The sequence below is a fragment of the Bombus flavifrons genome, chromosome 15, assembly GCF_040668555.2.
Source record: "Bombus flavifrons isolate JBK064 chromosome 15, iyBomFlav1_principal, whole genome shotgun sequence".
Taxonomy (NCBI): Eukaryota; Metazoa; Arthropoda; class Insecta; order Hymenoptera; family Apidae; genus Bombus; species Bombus flavifrons.
In genome coordinates this window covers 3,085,508-3,107,648 of record NC_138456.1, presented here as the reverse complement: position 1 = coordinate 3,107,648, position 22,141 = coordinate 3,085,508, and the positions used below count along the sequence as shown (strand labels likewise).

Genomic DNA, 22,141 nt, shown 5'->3' with positions numbered 1-22,141 from the left:
AGGTATTTACCTCAGTCTCTAAATATTATAAAGATTACTTTACTTTGGGTAATTTATATATCTTTATACATGATACCTGTGTTTGAATTTCCAAAAAATACATAAATATCCTCAGTCTAGTAATTAATAAATATCAGATCGCAGAATCTAGCGGCCTCTTAGACACGTTTTCAATCGTTTGAACTCCTCGAAATATCTCTACTTCACTTAGTGTCATATCGAAGTACTATCCATTCTGACGCGAACAACTCTATTTAATAGAACAATAATAATATTTTCTCGTCGCTTCGATAGGGTGTGCCCACGTCGTATCGATAAGACTTGACTTACTGGCGAGCGAGGTTAAATTAATGTCCAATGAAATATAAAGCTATCTGTCTTGGCTACAGCAAAAATTACTTTCTGTTAAAACAATAACTCATTCTTTTCTCTGACAATAATGTCGTAACCTTTTTTCCAAATGTAGAAGCAAATACATAAACATTCGTAGAAAAAATATTACTCTAAAGTATCTAGCAATATTAAAATTCGAATTAAATTCAGGTCTCGAAATCATGTTCTATACGATATATTAATTAATAATTGAAATAAAATTTAAATACGAACCAACCTCGAGACTGCTCGGTATTCGCCGTAAAAATTTGATCGATAATTTCGCCTTCGCTTCGTAACCGGGCCCCAGAGTAAATATTTGCTTGATAGATTAATTCAAGATTCTCTATCCTGTTTCTTTCTTTCTCTTCCTTAATACATTTCCCTGTTAAAAGGAGGGCGACGGAATCAGTCGGGGTATCAGGGTCTTGATATCTTGATTTGCCGCGTGTAATCCGGTTCGGACGTAGGAGGCGCATTAAGCGGATGAAAATATCCGCGTCGCGTCGGTACAATATGGAACTGAAAGAGATATCTTCTTCGGCCACGCTAGAAAAAGATCGTTAGGTCGATGTAAATAAAAGAGGCTTTCGAGTATCGCGGTAAATCCCGCTTGGCTCTATTCTTGTACGTAACAAGGATCTTTCGTCTTGTCCCGACCTGCATCTCTTATCGAGATAGCTAGATGAACCTGCCGGAAACGATGTTCTCAGAAACCTCCTCGATTGTACATCTTTCGGGGCTCTCTTAATTTTCATGTGCGTTCGAGCGTCTCGATCCGATGTAAAAGAAATTGCATCTTCCAGCAGACTAGAAGTACAAGAAGACGAGTGAGCGAGGCACTGAGTCGAACAGCCCCTTACGGACGACACAGCGACCATTATGACTCTACAATAGGTAATTTGAATTTTTCTTATTCCATTTGGATTCGTGGAAATTATCAAAGAAGCCGATTACCAATTGGAAATAACATCAAAGACAATAATTGCATCCGTGATAGGATTTGAAATGGATCTTTTTATCTCGCACAATTATTTGGTTAATTTTCCTTTCTAATCAGCTTCGCGAAGAATTAGGTATCGTTTAAACTTTTCTTATTGTGAAACGCAGTCGTGATTGAAAGTTTCCGTATTCTTTCTTTCCAGATTTAAGTAATCCGCCCTGGGAGGCCAGTAGTCTCCCTGCTCTCACGCACACCGCCACGGATGAAAGCTACAACGAGCGAATATTCCCGTAAGTAATGCAAGATTTACCATTTTATTGAATCTTGACCGGGTAAAAGAGATGGCGAGAAATAACAAAATTTTTCAACTTCTCCCCCAACGGATATAAGAATGAAAGGAAGAAGAGGTTGCTCTCGAAGAAAGTTGGATCGAGCTAAGTTCTCGAACTGTTAGTCTTTGTTGTTTTTTTTAATTGAAGAAACTACTATGATCATATTAGTCCCCAGGCGGAGTGGCCTTCTGTTATCAACAACTAACAGTTAATTAAAGTCGCTTTTCCTAACGTGGCGGCGAGATGCGACCCTTTTGTTTAAAGAAAGCTGAGTAAATTGCGCCTCGAAACGGCTTGATGTACAAAGTTGAGATCTCGTAACTCGTGTCTCGACATCAGAGACTTGACAGTCCCTCACGTGAATCACTTGGAAAATGCAGAAGATTGCTGCCTCGCCTTAAACCATTAATTCCAAAGGAGACGCTTTTACCGATAAGAAACAGGGATAGCTTTGAAGCCACTTCCTGCCGATCGATAGCACGACGAAAAAGAAACCTTAAATCAATCTAGCGACGTATCAACGCCAAGAGTGAGACGATCTTGTCTAACATCTTGTAACATCTAAGAATTGTTTCGAAAGTAGGAGAACTCCTAGAAAAGAAACCTAACAAGCCTTTGTGATGTATCTTCAGCCAGCACCGATACTCGTTGCTCCTTTCCACTGGGCTTTGTTTCAAGATACATGACTTTCTTCTATTCTCCTGCTTCTCCTCCCCGCCGTCAGCGAACGAAAAAGTCATTCGTTACCACTTCGAATCACCTTGTACTACAAAAGCATAAGTTTACGTGCCACGTACGTAATTGGTTCGACCCAGTTGCTAACAATCCCGAGAAGTACCCGGGCCGCACTAGCCCTGAGCAATTCCGGTTATTCTTTCTCGTGGATGGAAACGAAAGGAATGCGGTACACGATGAGATCCCTCTCTTCTACCCTTCCTCTTCCTCTTCCTCTTCCTCTCGCTCTTTTTCTCTATTTTTTCCCCTAAAAACAACTAGGTTAAAAACAATGAATTTCAACGGAGATGCGATAAAACATTTTGCAGGTTTTCATCTCTATCTTCAAGAAAGAAAGAGGAAAAAGAGACAGAACCAAAGGAAGGATTTCGATATTAAATGTATTAATGCACAAAGACAGATAGCGAGGTCAGAGATCATAACTGCTCTGATAAATCCTCGAGGGAGTCAAAGGTCTCGGTACATGACAGGAAGCCAGAACAACATGCCACTTCGTTTCTTTTGTCTCAGGACAGAAGAATGATACGGGTCTGACTGGTGGTGTACTCTTGGCATACGTGAGATCCGACTATAGTTAATTTTCCTTGAAAGGATACGGAAGGAAGTGCATGCGGAAGGAAACGTTTTCCCAATCTCGGTAATGCCTACGCAGCGGCCCACACAAGAACGCACACGTAGCCATCAAAGGTTCAAGCTCAGCGGGAATAGAACACGGGGCAAGGCAGAGAGGTTTTAATCAGTGCTGGACCGTTTCGAGGAGAGTATAGTAAAGGGAATATACGAGGAGCAAATCTTAACGCGAGTTCCTGAAATTCGCAGCGAACGCATCGACGAACGAACAGAAAGGATGCACATGATGAAAAAGATACAGAGTCTTCTGTTTCGCCTAGCTCGGCGGCATTTATCTCACGGCAAGATTAAAACACTCAGAGAAGGTTAAATAGAAAGTATCAGTGAGATCATTTTCTTGGAGCTGCGTGTAGCCGTGGAACCTGCCTTTATTTGCATTCCTTTCTCTCACGATGTTCGGTTCGATCGTAACGAGATTAAAATTAATTGCCAAGCTTCATGAATGAAAGATAACAGAGTTCGCTTTTTTTCATTCTTTCCTTTCTTTTTTTTTTTTTTTTTTTTCTAATTCTATGGAAGAAGGTATATAGAGTGAGCGACTCCGCGCTCGTCCTTTTTCCCTTTTATTTCAACGAGTTGATCGATATGGAATCAATCTTTATCGACGCGCGTAGCACCAGCCTGTTACACTAGGAACTGCGGTGAAAATCTTGCGCTGGAATTTGCAAAATTCCCCCGGAATCGAGAGCGATATAATACAAGACGAGCCGGCCATTAATCACACGCGAAGTTCATCAGCGAACACGTGACAATATCGAAAACCATTTCATTTTCAATATATCCACCGTCATCCATTATACAGCGTGCGGATGATTCTTAAAACGAAAAATCGCTTTCAATTGAAATGATGAATTGCACGGATCCTCGCTGTGATGAATTATCGTGGAAAGTTCCTTAATGAGGGAACAAAAATAAAATTTCTTTTAGTGGTTAATTAAAGCGGTTAATTAATCTGTAGAGGTTAATTAAATCTGCAAATTGTTCCCGGATGACGATTCCTTTGTTCTTCATCCATTGTAATCCAATCTGTCGTACAAAACAAAATAGGAACGTGATTTATTTTCAGCAAATCGATACACCCGCGGGTTTATTTTAGCGATGTTCTCTCGTATTTATAGAACACCCTCGCTGAAGGGTGTATATTTAACCAGTCAACTTTTTGTTTCAGCCTTAAAAAGGAGCAACAGGTCAGACGCGAATGGAGGAGCCTGAAGACAACTGGCCGAAATTTGTCTCTCCTAGATGTCGACCAATCCCCCGCGCAGCTTCATTCGGTAAGTGTCCAACAAACAGTTTAATTAGTTTAACGCTTTCTCAAACTCGCCTGAGCTTGTATTTAGTTTTACTTGCTTTATCCCCTGAATCGGACCGTATGTTATCGCACCGTCAGAGTAGGTTTCTAAACTATTAATCACACGGCTAACAAGGAATTTCTTTTCCTCTGACATCGTGCTGATATGATATGTTCTGTCACAGAATGCTTCGTCATGTTCTAGATGAGATACAATTACTTTCAGCTTTCCAAGCTATTTCATAGTTTCTAAAAGAAAAAGTTCAATTTGAAAACCATATCATTACGTTGTAATACTGTTTTCTTGAAAATCCTATTCTATACTTTTCACTTAGTTTCGCATGCAAATAATAATCGTCGGCTGATTATCTATTTGTATCCAGTCAACGATCGGCCAAGTATATATATTATACCAAAATGTTCAAATCCGATTTTATCGAAAACGAAGCGCCACACGAGCAAATTTCATTCTACACTTTTTATTTACTTATTCACGCAGAATCAGCCAGTTATCGAGCGTACCAGTTATCGATTGCTAGCACAAACTGTATAAAGTGAATTCGAAGCAGAAATGGAAAATAAAATTAACGCGTGACGAGCAGCACCAAACATCGTTCAAAGTAGACATCTCATGTCCAATTAAAGCTACTGGGAAAGTTGATAATCGGCGTAGTTTAACAACGATACAAACGAGTGCATAAACTTCGTTACGGTGTTCGGTATCTTCGTTAATTAATAGCGGAATAATCGCAGAGAGTGTTGCATAACTGTGCAATACTATAGCACTCACCCCGTAATCTTCTCATATAGAAGAAGATCTTTCTAAGGATATTCGATGGCGGAACTTTCTCCATAATTAATACTCAAAGGATTTTCGCGTCGATTCCCCGGACACGATACGCGGAGGAGGAGATCGGCTTTGAAACGTTTGCGATAGATTCCTGCAAGGTCCTTCTATGCTTTTGACTGGCGCAGCTCGTCTACTCGGCGAACAATCCCCGTTTTCGTGCGGAAAGAACTACAAAAAAGTCTCTGCCAGAGGCATCGGCTCTCTGTGCACCGCCTTTGAGACTCAGCTAAAGATACGTCTTTCTCCAACACGCCTATCTCTCTATTAAGCGATCCTGAATCGACGCTGGCTGCTTATTATTCGCGATAATTGAGATTCGACGTGGTTGTTCGCGATCGTCAAAAGTGAGACCTGACAAAAGGGAAAGAGCATTCGCATAGATGTCACTCGGGATTCCCTTTGAGCTTGTTTCAGAACATTACGAAATATGAAGCAAAGTATTCTTCGAGGCATTGATAATGCCTCCACGTGCTTCCTTTTCAACGTTTATCACCACGAAACGTAAAGGACATGGCGTAACTCTTTGATACTGTGGTTTCCGTTTCGTGCTCGTGACAATTTCCAATAGAAAACGTCCAAACGATGACGTTTGTTTGCACAGCCACAGAGGCTTCCGAGAATATGAGATACTCTAATCTCCGTCATCTTCATCCACGTTCTACTAAACGATACTTAGGTTTTCAAGAATAAGGCGCGAATATCCCCCGCGGTATTTCAGCGAAGCTGAAACTGAAATCTGCGTGTAACACCGGTAATAGCCTCTTTTGCCGACCGGGGAAATTAATCACACGCTTAATTAGAGGAAAATGGACGTAGTAACTGATAAAGCTGCCAAAGCGAGAGCAATTATTCCCGCCTTCGTACGTTTACGACCCTTGAAAAGAGAAAAAAAAAAAAAAAAAAGAATGAGCTTCGCGAATATTCCAGCAAGGAAAAACGGTAAAGATGCATCTAAAAGTGCGAGTCGACGAACATCGAATCTGATATGTCCGCCAAGGACGAAGACGTCGGTCTCGAATTTGATTCGCGATACGAACCGTATGACACTGGTTTATTGTTTCGAATTGCGATCGTGTCGATCCTCTCGTACTCGCTCCTTCGCTCTGAAATCCGTGGCAATCGTGTCGATTTTGCCACTCTTTGAATGATGCTTCACAGGGTCAAATACGAACGAACACAGGGTCGTTAAATTCGTGGAAACACGATTGCATGAAAAGCTCGTCTTCCTTTCTTTCCTCTCATCTTTTTCGCCTCTTCTTTTTTCGGGTCGAACGAGTAAGGAGCAGATAGGACCTGGACAATGAGGAACACGAATCGATGATGGAATTAATGGGCGTTCTCCTTTAATACGAAACTCTCGTCTCCGTTTCATCTGGCGCCTCTTGTTCACGAATTTCTGACAGCTTCCCACGACCGATCCAAAGCAGAGAAGCGTTGCGCTACATTGTCACATCATGATTTCTCTCCTTCTCTCTCTTTCTCTTTCTCCCTGTTTCTCGGTCCTTATCCTTTGTCCTCGCTGTCCTTTTCTCCTGTGTTTCGCTTTCTTCGTCTCTTTTTATCTCGTCCCATTCTTGTCTGTTTCATTCGCACTCATCCCACTGATTTCATTTGCCCAGCAGGACGATTCAATCTGCTCACCGTTCTGTATTGCTTATCGCGGTTCTCCATTCCCGTTGAATCGAACGGCGTCCTCGCGTCGACGAGGCGACCGTCGATCATGGGCGATGTAACTCAACGTTTCGCCTCGTTGTCCACGAATCGAGAAAAAAACCTCCGCCGTTGCATGTTGCCACGGCGGCGTCGATTTAGCGCGAAATTTTTAATCAACCGCAGTGTGGTACGCGACTTTCAACGGAGATTCATACGATCGATCCGTTCGACGAGGAAAGAACGCAAAGAGTAGCTGCTGTTCCGCTGCAAATTATAGCGCGGCAAATTCACAGCTGCGAGTTTCCGTTAAATCTCGGTGAAATTGTTGCCCGGAGCACTCGTATCGAAGGACATAAATTAAAATGAATTCACATGGAATTGGTTACACCTCGTTTCACGATTGTGGCTTTAGAAGAAAGAGAATGAAAAGGATCGTTCGCGGCCAATGTAGGTCAACAAATGCGCTGCAGACTCGGGCATTTTTTATTTATTAAAGCCTAGAAAATTGGATTGACTTTAAGTCGGTTTTTTCATTAGGATTAGCCTGTGTATCGTGCAGGACGGAAATTAATAAAATCAAAGTAACTGTTGCTGACCCTTCGTCTGGAAGTTTTAATGAACGGTTAATTCACTCGGCGCCCATCGGTGATTTTTTCAAGCGGCTCGAGCTTTTAATTAAAAAATTCGTCCGAAATCCGACTCGATGACCAGTCGAAGTTTAACGAAGTTGTATTCCCGTATCTTGATGAAATAAGTTTTCAGCGCGAGCTATCTGCCGGTGATACGAATACGAGAAAAGGGGGAAAAAAGATCCGGTGAAGATACCGGCGAAAGTTTTAACGAACGATGATTTTTTCTCTGGACTGTACACGGCATTCGAAAGGATATCGCGGTGCCTAAACTTTGGTGCGATATCGAGATCAATCGATATTCCAGTGGCGATGCACGTTTATGATTTTTCCGAGTAATTCAGTATGGAGGTTCGATTGACCCGGCAGCATCTCCTGCTCGCAATCGATCGCAGCCGTATAACTCTTTTCCGCGGTGTTCCATCAGACTTATGGTTGCACGTGGCTGATATCGATCCTAGAAAAAACGGTGCAAATAATGAAACGTCAAATGCAATACGATTGCTCGTTGAAAGAACGAGAGAAAAAGACCGTCATGAAATAATTTAGTTCATCCAGGTGTTTTTGTCATTTTTACCGTATGTATTTTCATTGTTTTCCGTGTAAACAGCTGATATTCATGAACAGTTTCATCAGGTTTCATGCATTAGCTTCCATGTTTGATAATTTGGAAATTTAAGGGCGTTTCGGCTGTTATGCAAAGATACCGCGAATAAACTATTCGTGTAAATAGACTGATATCAATTTTGGTCAATTACGTAGAATAACGATATGGTAAATATAGTATTCTCTTGCGTGCATTGTAATATTACGTACGATGTAATAATAGAATATATCTAGGGTTCCGGTTTAATATGATGCACACAATGGCTTGTTTTAATCTATGCACGGGTATACGTCAGGAGAATTAAAAAAAGGAACGGTCTTTCCTGAATAACACGTGATATTTAAATATCTCAATTTTCAGCTTTCATCGTATAAAAACTTTGGTGCGGCCATTTTTTCTCACTAACCTTGGAATGCCCTTTTCGCCATCCACGCTATCGATTTTTTGCGCGCGAAATTCTGCTGACCTCCTCTAACCCGCATCTGCTAAATTTTTTTCATATAATCTTCCTTCCTGTCGTGTATTTACTATTTTCGTATATTTTATACAAGCCGGTGTAAAAGTAAAGCAACGATAAGTTTCCATGTTCAAACAAAAAGTCATGTATTTAGGTTATTCGAGAATTTCTACAAAAGATGGATATTTTAGACTCGTGAAAAATGCAACAGAGATACGTACGAAGAATGTTCCAAAAAATACGCAAGGAATCATTGTATGTTAGGAATTTTACGTCACCGATGTCTATGAATCGTATTTACCTCTAAACACCTGCTCAAACTTCAAATACTGTCATGTAGATATGTCTTACCCAGCAAGACATTTTAATGTACGAATTACATTGAAAGAAATCGTAGAAGTAGAAACTATAACGCCTCCGTTCCAGGAATTCTTCTGATACTGACAATTTCTACAAATTTGAAACGATGGAACCAGATATAGTCATCGGAAATACAAACTACGCCGAATTGGAATATTGCGCAACACCAATCGAACATTATTCGACATTGAAATAATTCATTTTAATGGCATGATTAAACAAAATTTTCTCCAGCTTGGAATGACGATTCACTAAACGACGATTCCTAAAGCTGAAGGAAAGTTCGCATGGCGTAGAGAAACGCAAAGAATTCAAATACTTCCAGTGAACTTCAAAATGTTTGGTCGTGCTACTTTTGCCTGATCCTGTACAATATCCGGTACAAAAATCCTAAATACTACGTGCAGTACTTGGAGCGAACACTTATCCGCTGTGTGGCTGGTCCCTGAAGCGAAGCAAAGTATCGTGGTATCGCGCGTAATTAAATGTCCCGGGTTCCCCGGAGTGTCCCGTCGGGTAAGCGCATTAAAGCGTGGCCCGGGCCGTGCCACCTTCTTCCATTTCTCTGTGTTTTCGAAAACTGCCTCGTTCCACAGGGTGGTCGCGTTAAGTGAGAAAGATGAGGGCGGGAAGGAAAGTAAGATCTATAGGTTGGGAGGGAAGTCCAATCGCTCTGGAGCGGCGAACGGGGAATGAGGTGTGCCGCGAAAAGGGGGTAGAATACGTTGTGTTTTTCCCTACACGTTTTTCTCTTATTTCCTGGTTGATTTCTTTAGTTCCTATCGCGGAAACCGAGGATCGAACAGTGGTATGCACTCATGTTCCCCGCTGGCTTTCCTCTCAAACCTTCAACGCTTTTTCTAATTCGCGCCTTTTCAGCCGCGATGCTTTCACGTTACCTTTGCCTCCCCAGGCTTCCAGTGTATAGGGTATCCCGGCAATAAACGTATAATCGGGAAGAAAGCAGTTAGTAGAAAATGTAGAATAAAGTTTTTCCAAGCGACGACCCGTTTTCGGGGAGATTCAGTTCGGAAATTTGGCTAAGTATTCTTGAAATTCGTTGATTAAGGATTAGAGATAGGCGCGAGTCCGACAAAAGGTTACGCTACGTGCGAAAATAAATGGAAAGTGTAGAATAAATTTCGTTCACAAGACGTTCCATCGCTGAGAAGAGAGTAAAATTTGAAAATTTCTCGCGTGGGTGTATATAAGTGAATTTTTGGTTGAACATGTTCGAACTTTACGATAGTTGAAACTATTTTCTTGAGAAAGAAGTCTTAAACAGGAAAACAATTTTTCCAACTCGTTTTCTTAAAAAACGAGGCGCCTGGTGAAAAACTTGCGTTCCATATTTTCGATTTATTTTTCCACGTAGAACCACCCCCTTGTCGATTGTATCACGATTATTGGATACACCTGTATATTCACGTGTGTTTGTAATGCCTTTTCGTTTCCCTTGCGAAAATGGTTTCGCGAAAGCTCTCCCTGCCTGATGCGTTTAAAGTATCGCGATAGCAAGGGTGGATGAATCTGAAATAAGACAACTACGATGTGGTGGAATTTTTTGGAAAATCGTTGCTCGACTGAGATTCGAGCACACGGATTAACAGATTTTCCCTGGCAAGAAGTTTCTTCAAACTTGACGTTTAATGAATGAGATATGAAGAGCTCGTGATCGTTACTTTGCATTGCAGATTAAGTATCGATCATCGGACTATCAGATTCATCGGACAATCATTCTTCTGTGATCTTGAAACGGTATAATGTTAACGATAGTATGTAGGAAAACCGTGGCGCGTTGTACATTGGTATGTCTGTAAAAGTAGAAAATAACAAATTGTATTTTTTGTTGGTTCGTGAAGGATGTGATCCTTATACATCAAGACGTCACAATTAGGTAAAATAAGAAAAAGGCTCGTACTCTTTAGAAAAATCCTGGCTGGAAGCGTCTTAATTGAAGGAACCTCAATTAAAATAGAGCGTCTAGCAATTAACATAACTTATCCCAACCAGCATTCGTACATATATACATAAGCGAATCTTCTCATGCGAAACCTGTTTTCAAAATAAGGAAGATGCCCGCCGTGATATTCCGTTAGGTGGCTGTATATGAAATTTCGTTTCTCTGAAAGATGAGTTTTAACGTTGATGGGCCAATATTATTAAGATCTATTAAATTAATTTGTTCTAAAATCTTGACCTACTTTGCTTTACTACAGTTATCGATCACGTTAAAGAAACAAGAATTTCCTATAAATTACACATATAAAGTGTTAACAAGATTTATGGTAAAAATATGAAAAATCTAAATCTCTTGAAAAATATTCATATTAAAAAGGGTGCTCTCTCGAAGAATATTGATATCAGAAGCATTGGTTACAATATTTTATATTCGATTCTATATTCCACATGCGCATTCCTTTTTCACGAAATATCACGAATTTGCCATCTATCGCTAAAAAGCTTGCATCTTCCAATGGAATAAATTATTCCTCTCTCAACTACTAACGCTAACTAATACTAACCGTACTATATAGAAGTACATTACCTTTTGATCATTAAATAACGTTAGAACCAGAAAACCAGCGAGACTATATTTGTCACATTTTTCTCCTGTAATCTTCATATGCACCAAACGCATGTACGCTCGTTCAAATTCTCTGAAAGTTTCAACGCGCGATAAAGGTTGAAAGGAAAACGATTTCGACGAAGCTCGGACTATTCTGCTTCCAGCTTCTCACCCCTTAAAAAACAGTCACTCGACGAGCAGGAAGATCGTCCTGTACGACCTCTCCTCCTCACGCAGGCAATTTCTACGTTTCTTCGTTCGCTTGTGTCAAACCTCGAAGAAGAGGGAAAGAAGAGTTGTGAAGACGAAGAAAAAGCTACGTAAGCGAGGGGCGAAGAGCAGTGGGAAGCGTGACAAGGGTGGGAGCGAGCGTAGGGATGGAGGTGGCGTTCGATGTCCGCGCAGTTTCGAGCCATCCCCGTCCGGAGAGAATCGGCATGGGGGTGGGTCGAGTTCGAAATGACGGAGAACGGATTTTCCGTCTAGTAGAACGCGCGACCTCAGCCCGGTAAGATCGACGCCGCCCTCGCCCCCGAGACAACACGAGACACGGTGAAACAAACCGACGAACGAACGCGACCACGATTCCGCTTAGAGCTGGAACGCTGCCGACACCCTTCGCCAGCGTTGTATCCCTATTTTTCGGCTATCGAAGGTGCAGAGTAACTTTCTCTCTGTTGCGAATCTTGGCAAATATAACAAACACGGTTCGATGGTCAGGAAGAAGGAATTGAGATTGTAAAGTAATAAAAGAAAGCAGAAGATCGTCGTATAAATTGAGAAAAAGGTATCAATTGATCAGAGATCATTGAAATTTAGAGAGAGACACTACGATTGTATATTTGATTTTCGCGATCGCCACGCTGGAAATGAACAGGATCGCCTCATGCGCGAACACTGACGGAGGTTGATTCGCAATCGAGGCAGAGGCAGGATCAAAAGAAATAGCTCGGTGTCCCGAGATGAGAAGGAAACGTATGAAAATATTCGAAGAAACGCGCGCAACCAGAACACGTAGGATGTCGGACTGATTGGCCATAGGGGAAGAGAGAAGGGACCGGAAGTGTGACGCAAAGTCTCAAGAGAAGGGCCGCTTGTACTCGCTGCTGGGCGGAAATCTCGATCGTAACTGAGAGACCGACACACGGTATCGGTTTTATGTTGGAGATCGCGCCACGTTTCCGTAACGGCGTCGTCGATGAGATTCGAAGGTAACGTTGCTGCATTTTGCCTGTACCGATACGTAGGAATTTAACCACGGAAAATCGAGTCTCTCGTAGAGAACGTTACCGAAATGTACTATATGCGACGCGCGTACGTCGAGCTTATCCTTTTTTAAGAACGCTATAGCGAGTTTAAGCGCACCGTTTAATAAAGTAAACAGGCAAGCAATTGCACAGGAAAGCTTTCTTTCCTTTCTGTCGTATTGTATTTCAAAACATCTAGAATAAAATCACGACTGCTACACGATACTAATCCTCGTTTTAACTTTTCTATTTTTGTTTGAGGAAAATAATGAATTATTTTCATTTCGGAATGCAATCTATAGGGGTATCGGAGAGAATATAAAAGAGTATCGAGCAAGCTACGCTTTGTAATTTCCGTTAGGGCATTTTATTTCCCAAACGCGATCGAACCTTCCTCTTATCACGATTTTATGTATAGGAATCAGACGTCCCCAATGCTCCGCTAGAATCCATCGTTCCCCATCGGAGATCGGTAGAACGCGATTTCTATAGCTTCGAACGATGGTCAGCCGTTTGCTCGAAAAATGTCTACGATATTTGCGGAAATAAAACCTTTAGCGTAGTCGCTAGTAGTCGGTTATCAGACGACAAACAGCTCTGTTTTTGTCGCCAGGCTACGGAAACGTTTTGTTCTATACATATACATACGATAATTTAAAGTTGTAGAAAAGTTCTCGGGGAATCTGTACTCGATACGTTAACTTCCGTCTTTTCTCTTTAACGATTAAAAAGAAATTTCTTTGCGGGCGTTGCCGGGACGAGTATAGGAAATTTAATCGAAAATTCGTATGGAAGTTCGCTTCGAATGTTGAAACCGCGAACGAAACTACGAATAAACGGGAAACGTAATTGAAAAATTTCTCGTCTACTTATTCGCGGATTTACACAACACGGTAAACAGGCGGGGGATGTCCAGAAGAAATCACATTAACACTCCAGCTAGAATTACAGGATTCGTCTGGTAAACATTTGTCTTGCAAATTACCTTGTTGATGATTCAAATTCAATTCATAAGTTCTAACTAACCTCGTTTCGTCGAAATCGTAAACTCGTCAGAGTACTTGTACGCATTAGCGCGTCACGCTAAAACCGTCCGCGGAACAACGAATCCGCGAAAAGCGGAAAGTTGCCTCAGGACAAAATGAGAAACCTCGATCTAATCGACTTACGAGCGATTTACTTTTGCAATCTATGAATAATTTCACGATAAAGTAACAAGTTAGTCCACGATGTAGATAAAACTTGGGAATACTGTGAAAATGAAGAAAGTAATTACATTTTTAATTAAATTAATTACATTAGCTTTGCAACCTCGGCAAGGTCGAACCTTTCTCCCGACCTAATCGCATAATCGATCGCAGAGATGGAGTTCGATAGAAACCTTGAATCTTATCTGGGACTCAAGGAAGATATAATTACTTTGAATTCATCGAACACAATTTTATAGATTGATTGTTGAACTGGTAGGGTGATTTTTATTCTTTTAATTGAATAGGTCTCGATTTCATCGCGTTTGAGTGAACGCTAAGAGCCTTGAATCATTACGCAGAATTATTAAGTCGATCTACGTCTGACGTCGGTTCTTCGAAGATCGGAGACATTCTATTCCACGTAGATAATTTTTTAACGTGTAATATATATTGAAAGAAATTATAAATGAAGAAACTATGATACCTCCGTTCTAAGAATTTTTTTAATTCCGAGACGGACAATTCTCCTTGGCTCGAAATAATGAAACCAATTAATCATTGAGAAAATGTAACGAATGCGAGCTACGTTCAACTAAAATATAATTTGACAAAACAATAATTCATCAATGCAATATGCATCAACCTAATACTAATGAAACGTACATACTTGTTAATTTTAATGTCAAGATCGATCAAAATTTTCATCGGCAAAGAAAGAATAATGGTTCACAGATCACGAAGCTGGAAGTAATCGCAAGATGGAAAAACGTTTCGCGAAAATCGCATGCAGTTGCGTTATCCGGACAATTAAACACGCACCGAGGAAAACGAAACGAACATACACTACGTGCACCGTGGTTCCGCGTTATGCATAAAACGGCGTTTACAAAGGAACTAGAAAAGAAGGTTCGTGCATACATTAGCAGCCCATCACAGCGATACACCGCTTCGATCGAACCGTGATATTGACCACGGGACTTGAAAAGCCGTCGTCCATTCGTTCTATCGTTCGATCGGTCGAATGCACAATTCGACAACCGTTTTCTGCCATATCAATTTTCAACGAATCGTTCGCGCCACTCCTTGCGAAGCTCTCGTTTCATCGGTAGCCCGCTGTCTACTATCCGACTAATCGATAACGTCGGTGACACTATCATTTTCTCGTTTTTTCGTGACACGACCACCGCTCTCTACGAAGAAAAGCGTCGCCGGATGTGTGTTCGCTTGCAGAGATACGAGATTCGAGGCCGGTTCTGGCGTTTGTTTCGAAACGCGCGGAATGTAATCCTGGATGCAGCTTTTTTAGATTGAACGAAATACCGTCGCGATCGATGGGATCGCGACATCCCGCGAAACCAAGCCACCAGAAACTCTGCCGTCCGTCGAAGGATCACCACTCGGTGGAACGCTGTTTTTTCAGTTGTGTAATCTCCTCGCGAATCGATATTTTGTTTGAAGCTTTAGGTAATTCCAGAGAGACGCCGAAAATTTGCAAATACAATAGTTACGGTTTTGTTTTTATCGCTGGAATTTTGTTGAATGACCGGTAGTAATTGAAATTCCTTCTCACACCATTGTTCAACACGAATCGAAGTATGATGCGTTCGCAAGCGTTTCGGTATCGCGTGAAAATTCGTTTGAACACACGAACGTTTCGAACGATCTAAAATATCTTTAAATAAATCCGAAGGCTAATAATTTCGCAAATTTTACGAAATATCTCGATCCGGACCGATAATTATTGACATGCAACCACAATTACACGCCGGATGTGGTAACTTTGCTAATTATCACAGGTTACAGATTATTAAACGAAATTGAAATTGGAGCAACTCGTTTAATAGTTACCGATCCTGATGGATTTCCCAATGGTGCACATTAACGAGCCAAACGTGGTAAGACGACATCATTGATTGGGAACTTTTTTCGGATCCATCGAGACGAATAATTATCTAAGTAGCTTAATTGGACAGTAACAATATATTTTATTATTCGCCATATGTCAAGGCTTGTCGATTGAGAAAATAGACTCTACGAAGTTTGACAATTACAAACTTCAATTTCATCGGTGTACATTAGCTGTGAAAAATTAATTTAATCTTGTCATAATGTTCTATATACGTTGTAAAGAATAAAATAACGTTGTAGTTACATTATATTTTATCATACGCTTGAACGATGATGTACGTCGTTAATCAACCATCTTTGTAAAATTACTAAAGTACTAAAACACGAAGACAATAAAGGTCAGCCTCAAATTACAACAAGAATTACAAGTGTTAATGGAATTCTTGAATTTCACGACAATGCCGACGATCGTTAAACAGAATTAACAAGAATAATCAGCCGAGTCCAAGAGCAACTGCTAATTAATAAAATAAAGGTAGGAACGCGCGTCGCAAAATGAAACCGGAGGAGCGGATTTCCTCGTACACACATTTTTTAAAAACTTCGTTTTCGCTGTTCACGGAATACGGCCTCATCACTTATCCAGACGTTGCATGGAACGATTTACGAAAATTCAGCATTTTCACCATGCAGCAGTTTAATAACAATTCGTTCTCCCACCGTAAGGATCGCGTTAGCAGAAACTGATCGCAGTTACGATCCGTCAATTTCCCCGGTAATGGTCTAGTTTCGTTGCTATACGACGTAAACTTTCAAACAGCCTGCTTCTCCCACGAAATATTTTAATATTTTATCGCGATCCCGTCACTGATGTCGCGTTTTCACACTATCGTGTTATTCTCGTGTCGTTCCATTCGTACGAATCATCGTGGCATCAAGAGCGTACGGTCGATTTGTCATTTTTTATTTAGAAACGATACTTAACGAAGATGGAATGGAATTAAAGAATAAGAGAAAAATTAAGGTTAACGATCTTAACATGACATAATCGAAACTAAAGATAATCAAAATAAAATATGTGCCTTTTCTCTATAGATTTTTCAAAATAATTGTTAAATTACGAATATACGAAGTTTCATAGAAGTCGACGGTATAATATTAATATTTTAATATTTTCGATACTGTAATATTACGATCAGTATCATTTCTCAAATTTTAAAGGAGATGAAATAAGTCATACTCGTGTAGTTTCAAAGATGAATATAAAGATGAGTAATATGAAATTGATCGAGGTAGTGATGAATCATAAAACCGTTTGTCTATAAAAGATGAGAAGTGTGACTTATCATGTCCTATCCCTGTAGTCTTCGCTTTAATTCCCATTTCGGGTAATCGAGGATTCCGAAGGATTTATTAGGATCAGATCGATCCGATAATAGAAAAATAATTCTGATAATAGCTCGCCAGTGACGGGTACGTTTTTACGGTATTCCCACTAGCGATGGTGATTCAGTTTCTCGATGATAAAATGTGCGAGTAATTAGCGGTTTTTGTAAGATAGGAGAAATCGCGGGATGCATCGATGAAACTCTGAAAAGCGTGGCGAAAGATGAATATTTAATGCGATTTCCTTTGCCGTAATAATGCAGTGAACGGTTTAATTATAATCCGGATGACGAAGAAAATTAAGCTCCAACGTTTTATTCTCGACGCCTTATTTTTAGTGTAGACAGTCGAGCCGCAAACAGATTTTAACATAATCCCGGAGATACGTTATTCCGCCTGGGTTTGAGAATTATTTGTTCAGCAGGCTTCATGGAACAATTTCCATCGCCAACTCGTTTCCATGTTCTGACAGATTGGAGTTAAACTTATACAGCCTGTTAACGCTTTTGTGATTGCATTGGGAACGTTCCTGCAACTATTCTTGTCATCTTTTTATCGATACCTCCGAGTAATCAATTTGCTCCTGCAGACAAAGATAAAACGTGCACGATAAGAGAAACCGAGGAAACAGAGATCAGTAGAAACTAGTTTAAAGGTGAAATAAGGAAGAACGCGCGAACGAGGAAATGAGCTTTTCCTAAATTCCACGAAAAATATCGGCTACCGTCTTCCGAGATTCGTAATCAGGATAAAGACCAACGCGTGTTTCCTGAAATTTTACTTGCTAACTTTCATCTGCATATGCATTCGAATTTAAAAGTCTCGCCAAAAATTAGTTCTTGCTTTATTCTTTAATTAGAAACGTCTTTAGTTAAAACGATAGTAGTAATAATTAAAATATATTACTTTCAGTCTTTATGCAAATACATCACAGTGCTTATAAAGAGAAAATAAGTCGCTTTCATAGAACGATTTTAAGATTCCATACGTTGTCGATCGATTTCATATGAAAACTGCTCTTCCATTTGATTTTCGAGTGACGAGTAAACTCGCTTTCCTCGGATAACAGGATAGGAGGAAAACTCAGGTTCATCTTCGCTACCACGTAAACGAGCAATAATTGCAAAATTATTCTTAAAAAGTTCCCTAAAAGTTCTTCGTATTTTATCGCTCTGTATCATCTGATATAGTTACAGTGGATTCCAAAGGTGTATATATTTCCCGGCTTTTCTTGGTCACAAATTAAATGTTTTCTCACCGGGAAAGTGTACGTTCCTTCGCTTATTTTCCTGTTGCAGGGGAGAATTGAAAGCAGTAACACGCCAGCTGCTTTTCGTCATAAATAATACCCACGACGCGTAGCCCAACACCCCTTTACTGGCAACCGGATGTAAAGAGGAGCGGAAAAAGGGAAGCACATGCCACGTGACTTTATTTAAAAGCGCAATACACCTCACCGGCGAGACTTTGAATTTTGACGAATAAATCGCGAGGCTGGCTGCCAAAGAACGAACCCGAGATCGTGCAACCAGTTCGACTATACGCTCTATTCGTATGCATACCTCATTAAAATTCTTCAACGGTGCGATCTTTTTTATTCACGCGTTGGAACCACCACGTTCTTCGACTTCCGGTTATTGGTTTTGTTCGCGTCTCGTTCGCCATTTATGATCAATGGAGTAATTCATACGTAATGAATGTGGAAAAGCGAGAACGCGACAGGCAAGTGGGAATTTATGTTTCACGGGGGGACAAAAAGCGAGCCGGTTAATCGTAATCTGAATATTTATACAAGTTGAAGGGTTCAAATAAAAATAACGCCGACGATGCTGGGAAACGACATAAAGAAAAACGAAAAGAAGGCGGGGCTACACGTTTGGGAGTTACTTTACTTTCGAACGCGGGCACGAAGCTTTTATTTTAATGAAGATCGTGAAAATTACGGACATCCGGTGTTTCGTAAATGAATTTCCTTTTTCCTCGTACTTGAAACCGCGTGCATAAATCTTGGAAACAATCACGCTGGGAATTAAAATCGAGACCGCGCGTCGAACTGACTTTTCGCGATTTATCTAGGTTAGCGTTTCGATATTTAATGACGTCGGGATAAAATCCTAACATTAAACGATCGAATGTATCAATGATTTAAAATGAGTCAGCGAAAAAAAAAAAATATTCCTCTGGAGAAATATTTAATCATTTCCAGCCAGTTGAACAAATTTTAATTAATCCCATTCCCTTTCCTTTCGAGTTGTCACGGCTCTGTCAACCGTGCGTGTCTCTAAATTCGGAACGCACCGCGAGTTGTGTTTTATTTCACCAAGCAAAATTAAATAAAGTCACGTAAAATACGATCGGTTTTTACTTGTGTATACAAACCTCGTGCTATGCTATTCAATATTTGGCTGTATTTTTACGCCGATCCGGCTTTGCTTGTTTAAATTTCACGCCAAATTTTAATGCTCCTCTGTTATTAAAATCGCTGCTAATTTATTAAAATCATATTCGGATGCTGTTTAAAAATATCCATAAAACGTTGCCACCAAGTTTGATTCAACTGTGAGATTCGAATCCGCGCAGATAAATTTCCCCAATATATTATGCGTGTTGTACGAAACATTAAAAAATTTCATTAGCGCTGTTACGAAACTCAACTATCATGATCGAGCATGAATTTTTCCGAGTAACTAAATGTCCACTAAATATCTTGTAACTTCTCACCTACGATACTTCTGTCTCATACATTTTCACTTAGGTTTCAAACTTTATCAATATAATTATAACTAGACTACGTCTGTTTATGCAGATTCAAATTTTTACGATCGTAATTGAAAAATTGGAATCTCAGCAGAGATTTCTTTCGTCTAACAACTATTATAACAAATACTCTGGGTATTGGATATCTCGTACATATTTTGAACGTTATGTGCATTCCGTGTATTTTTTGCATTTTCAAACTTCCCGTAAATGCATAAAAGTCTGCGGTCTATTCGTTTCTAACGGAATTTCAAAATATTCTGTATGAAGCATACAGTATGTGCATACAATCTAAATTTTCTTCTTTAAGTATTGAAATACTTTCGCAGAACCGCTATAACTCGAGGCAAGTTGAAACCGCGCAATTTGGATTATCGAGAGCTTGGATAGGGCGGGGTGGCGCTTAGACGTTCGCTGATTCGTTTATTAAAGTCAATATTCCTGGCTCGTCCTTAGATGCAGGCGATTATCCCGCGAACGCGTGGAACGGCCAAAGGTTTCTCGAGTGGGATCGGAATTTACCTAGCGAGAAGAAGTTAATTGAGAAATCTTCTTGGTCCTTGCTCCGGAGGAAGGTCTCGTCGCGACGGGTCTAGGGGTGGAATTAGATTCGGTAGCCGATGATCGATGAGGATGACTCACCCTTGGGGACGAACGAGAAACGCACTCGGCCCATAATCGATGCTTCGGAGCACGTGGCAACGAAATACGTTCTCGGATTATGAAATACGACGTCTTCAACGTTGCTTTTATGCTTGTCGTTCCTACAAGTTTCACGATTTAATTCTCAGACAGTGTATTTTTCCTTCTCGAAACTAATTACACGCCAGTCCCGCTTCGTTCGCGCAATAAAGAATTCATCCGCGAAAGTATTTTAGGATTTGCTATCGAGACAGTTGAGAAAAAAGTCTGAGGAAACGGACGAGAAGCTGCTTGGAAACTCGAGGAATGCAGTAGTAACAATCAACATAGATTATATTCGATATCGTGGAATTTAGAATATTTCTCTGAAAGCTTTCTTTCTGTGCATAGTTTCGTGCAAAATTTTTATTTGATACGATAATGACAATGTCAAATTAATTGTAAGGAAATTCTTGAACAACGTAATCCTTATTCGTAGTAGATTTCTATAAAGAATTACGAATTGTGTGAAAAAACAACCAGTAAGAGAAAATCGTGAATTACGAAAATAGCAACTCTTCGTGATCTTTGTTCAAATTTACGAAGAATATTAAAACTCCATAATAATTCAGTTATCTATCTAGAAAATAATATGTATTAGACTTTGTTCGGGTGCACGGTAATGGAAATTACGATATTGGAATATTTACCACGCTATCGATATTGGAACTCATTAATTCTTCAAATATTTGGATAATTTTTTCCAAGAGTAATCGTGAAATTTAAAAGATATGAAAATATATCTATTAAAATTTGTTAATAAAGGGACGCAAGCTTTCGAGCCATATTGGTAATCAATTTATACAGTTTTTAGCAAACTGCACAATTGATTATTTCGACTGAAAATAGAAAACTAACGATAGGAAAGAGAGATCTTTTCGCGCTACGTTAACTCGAAGAGTTTAACTTCCTTGTAACTGCTCGTGAGACGATTAAAAAGTTTCGTAGCGTGAATGAGCAACTTGTAAAATTTGCATTTGGAAAATGTCAAGGTACGTGAGAGGCGAAAACGAGCATAACGAAAGTGGCAACAACGATAAAAGTAGCCCGGAAATCGTGTTCGCCCGGTGAAAACGTAATGCAATCCCGAAGCAAGGAATTGTTAGAGGGAAATCGCGAGTAGATGATTTAAAGTGGCGCATAATGTGACATTACGTTGAATATGAAAGATTTCAGAAACGTATTTGGGGCGTGGCGAGTCAAATTCCTTATGCGAATTCTATCTCGCTGTGACAGTAGTTTGTTATCGCGACGAACGTCTTTTTTTAAACCAAAAGCAACGCGCTATTCTTCTCTTTATAATAACGTGAATTTGTTCTACAAACCGAGGGAAACTGGTAGCCAAGTTGTTAAAACTTTTAACAAACCGCGAGTGCCTGTCGTTGATCTGAGTGTGATTAAGCGAGCAGTGTCGAGCCACAAATGCAAACGACGACGTGTAAAAAAGAATATCGAATGTTACAGTCGAATGAAACTCCAGGCTGTTTCATCCACGTATTCGCCTGCAGTTTTGCCAAATACAAGTTTACTTTAGAAAAGAGCTACTAATACTGCGAGAGACTTCTGTCTCGTCTGCAATAAAATTTTTGTTTCTGTTTCCGCGT

General features: G+C 40.2%; 1 protein-coding gene across 19 annotated transcripts in view; it reads left to right on the top strand.

Moving 5' to 3' along the window:
- Positions 1 to 22,141, top strand: part of LOC138187723 (pleckstrin homology domain-containing family G member 5) — an 83,405-nt gene that overhangs the window by 5,115 nt on the left and 56,149 nt on the right. For 16 of the 19 annotated variants that reach the window (XM_069128826.1, XM_069128819.1, XM_069128827.1 and 13 more), the window contains 3 exons: positions 1,179 to 1,269; positions 1,518 to 1,605; positions 4,181 to 4,286. In XM_069128826.1, the coding sequence (XP_068984927.1) occupies positions 1,179 to 1,269; positions 1,518 to 1,605; positions 4,181 to 4,286 (285 nt within the window). Of the gene's footprint in view, positions 1 to 1,178; positions 1,270 to 1,517; positions 1,606 to 4,180; positions 4,287 to 11,634; positions 12,640 to 22,141 lie in introns of those variants that run through there. The other 3 variants (XM_069128828.1, XM_069128835.1, XM_069128834.1) reach the window with 2 other exon arrangements.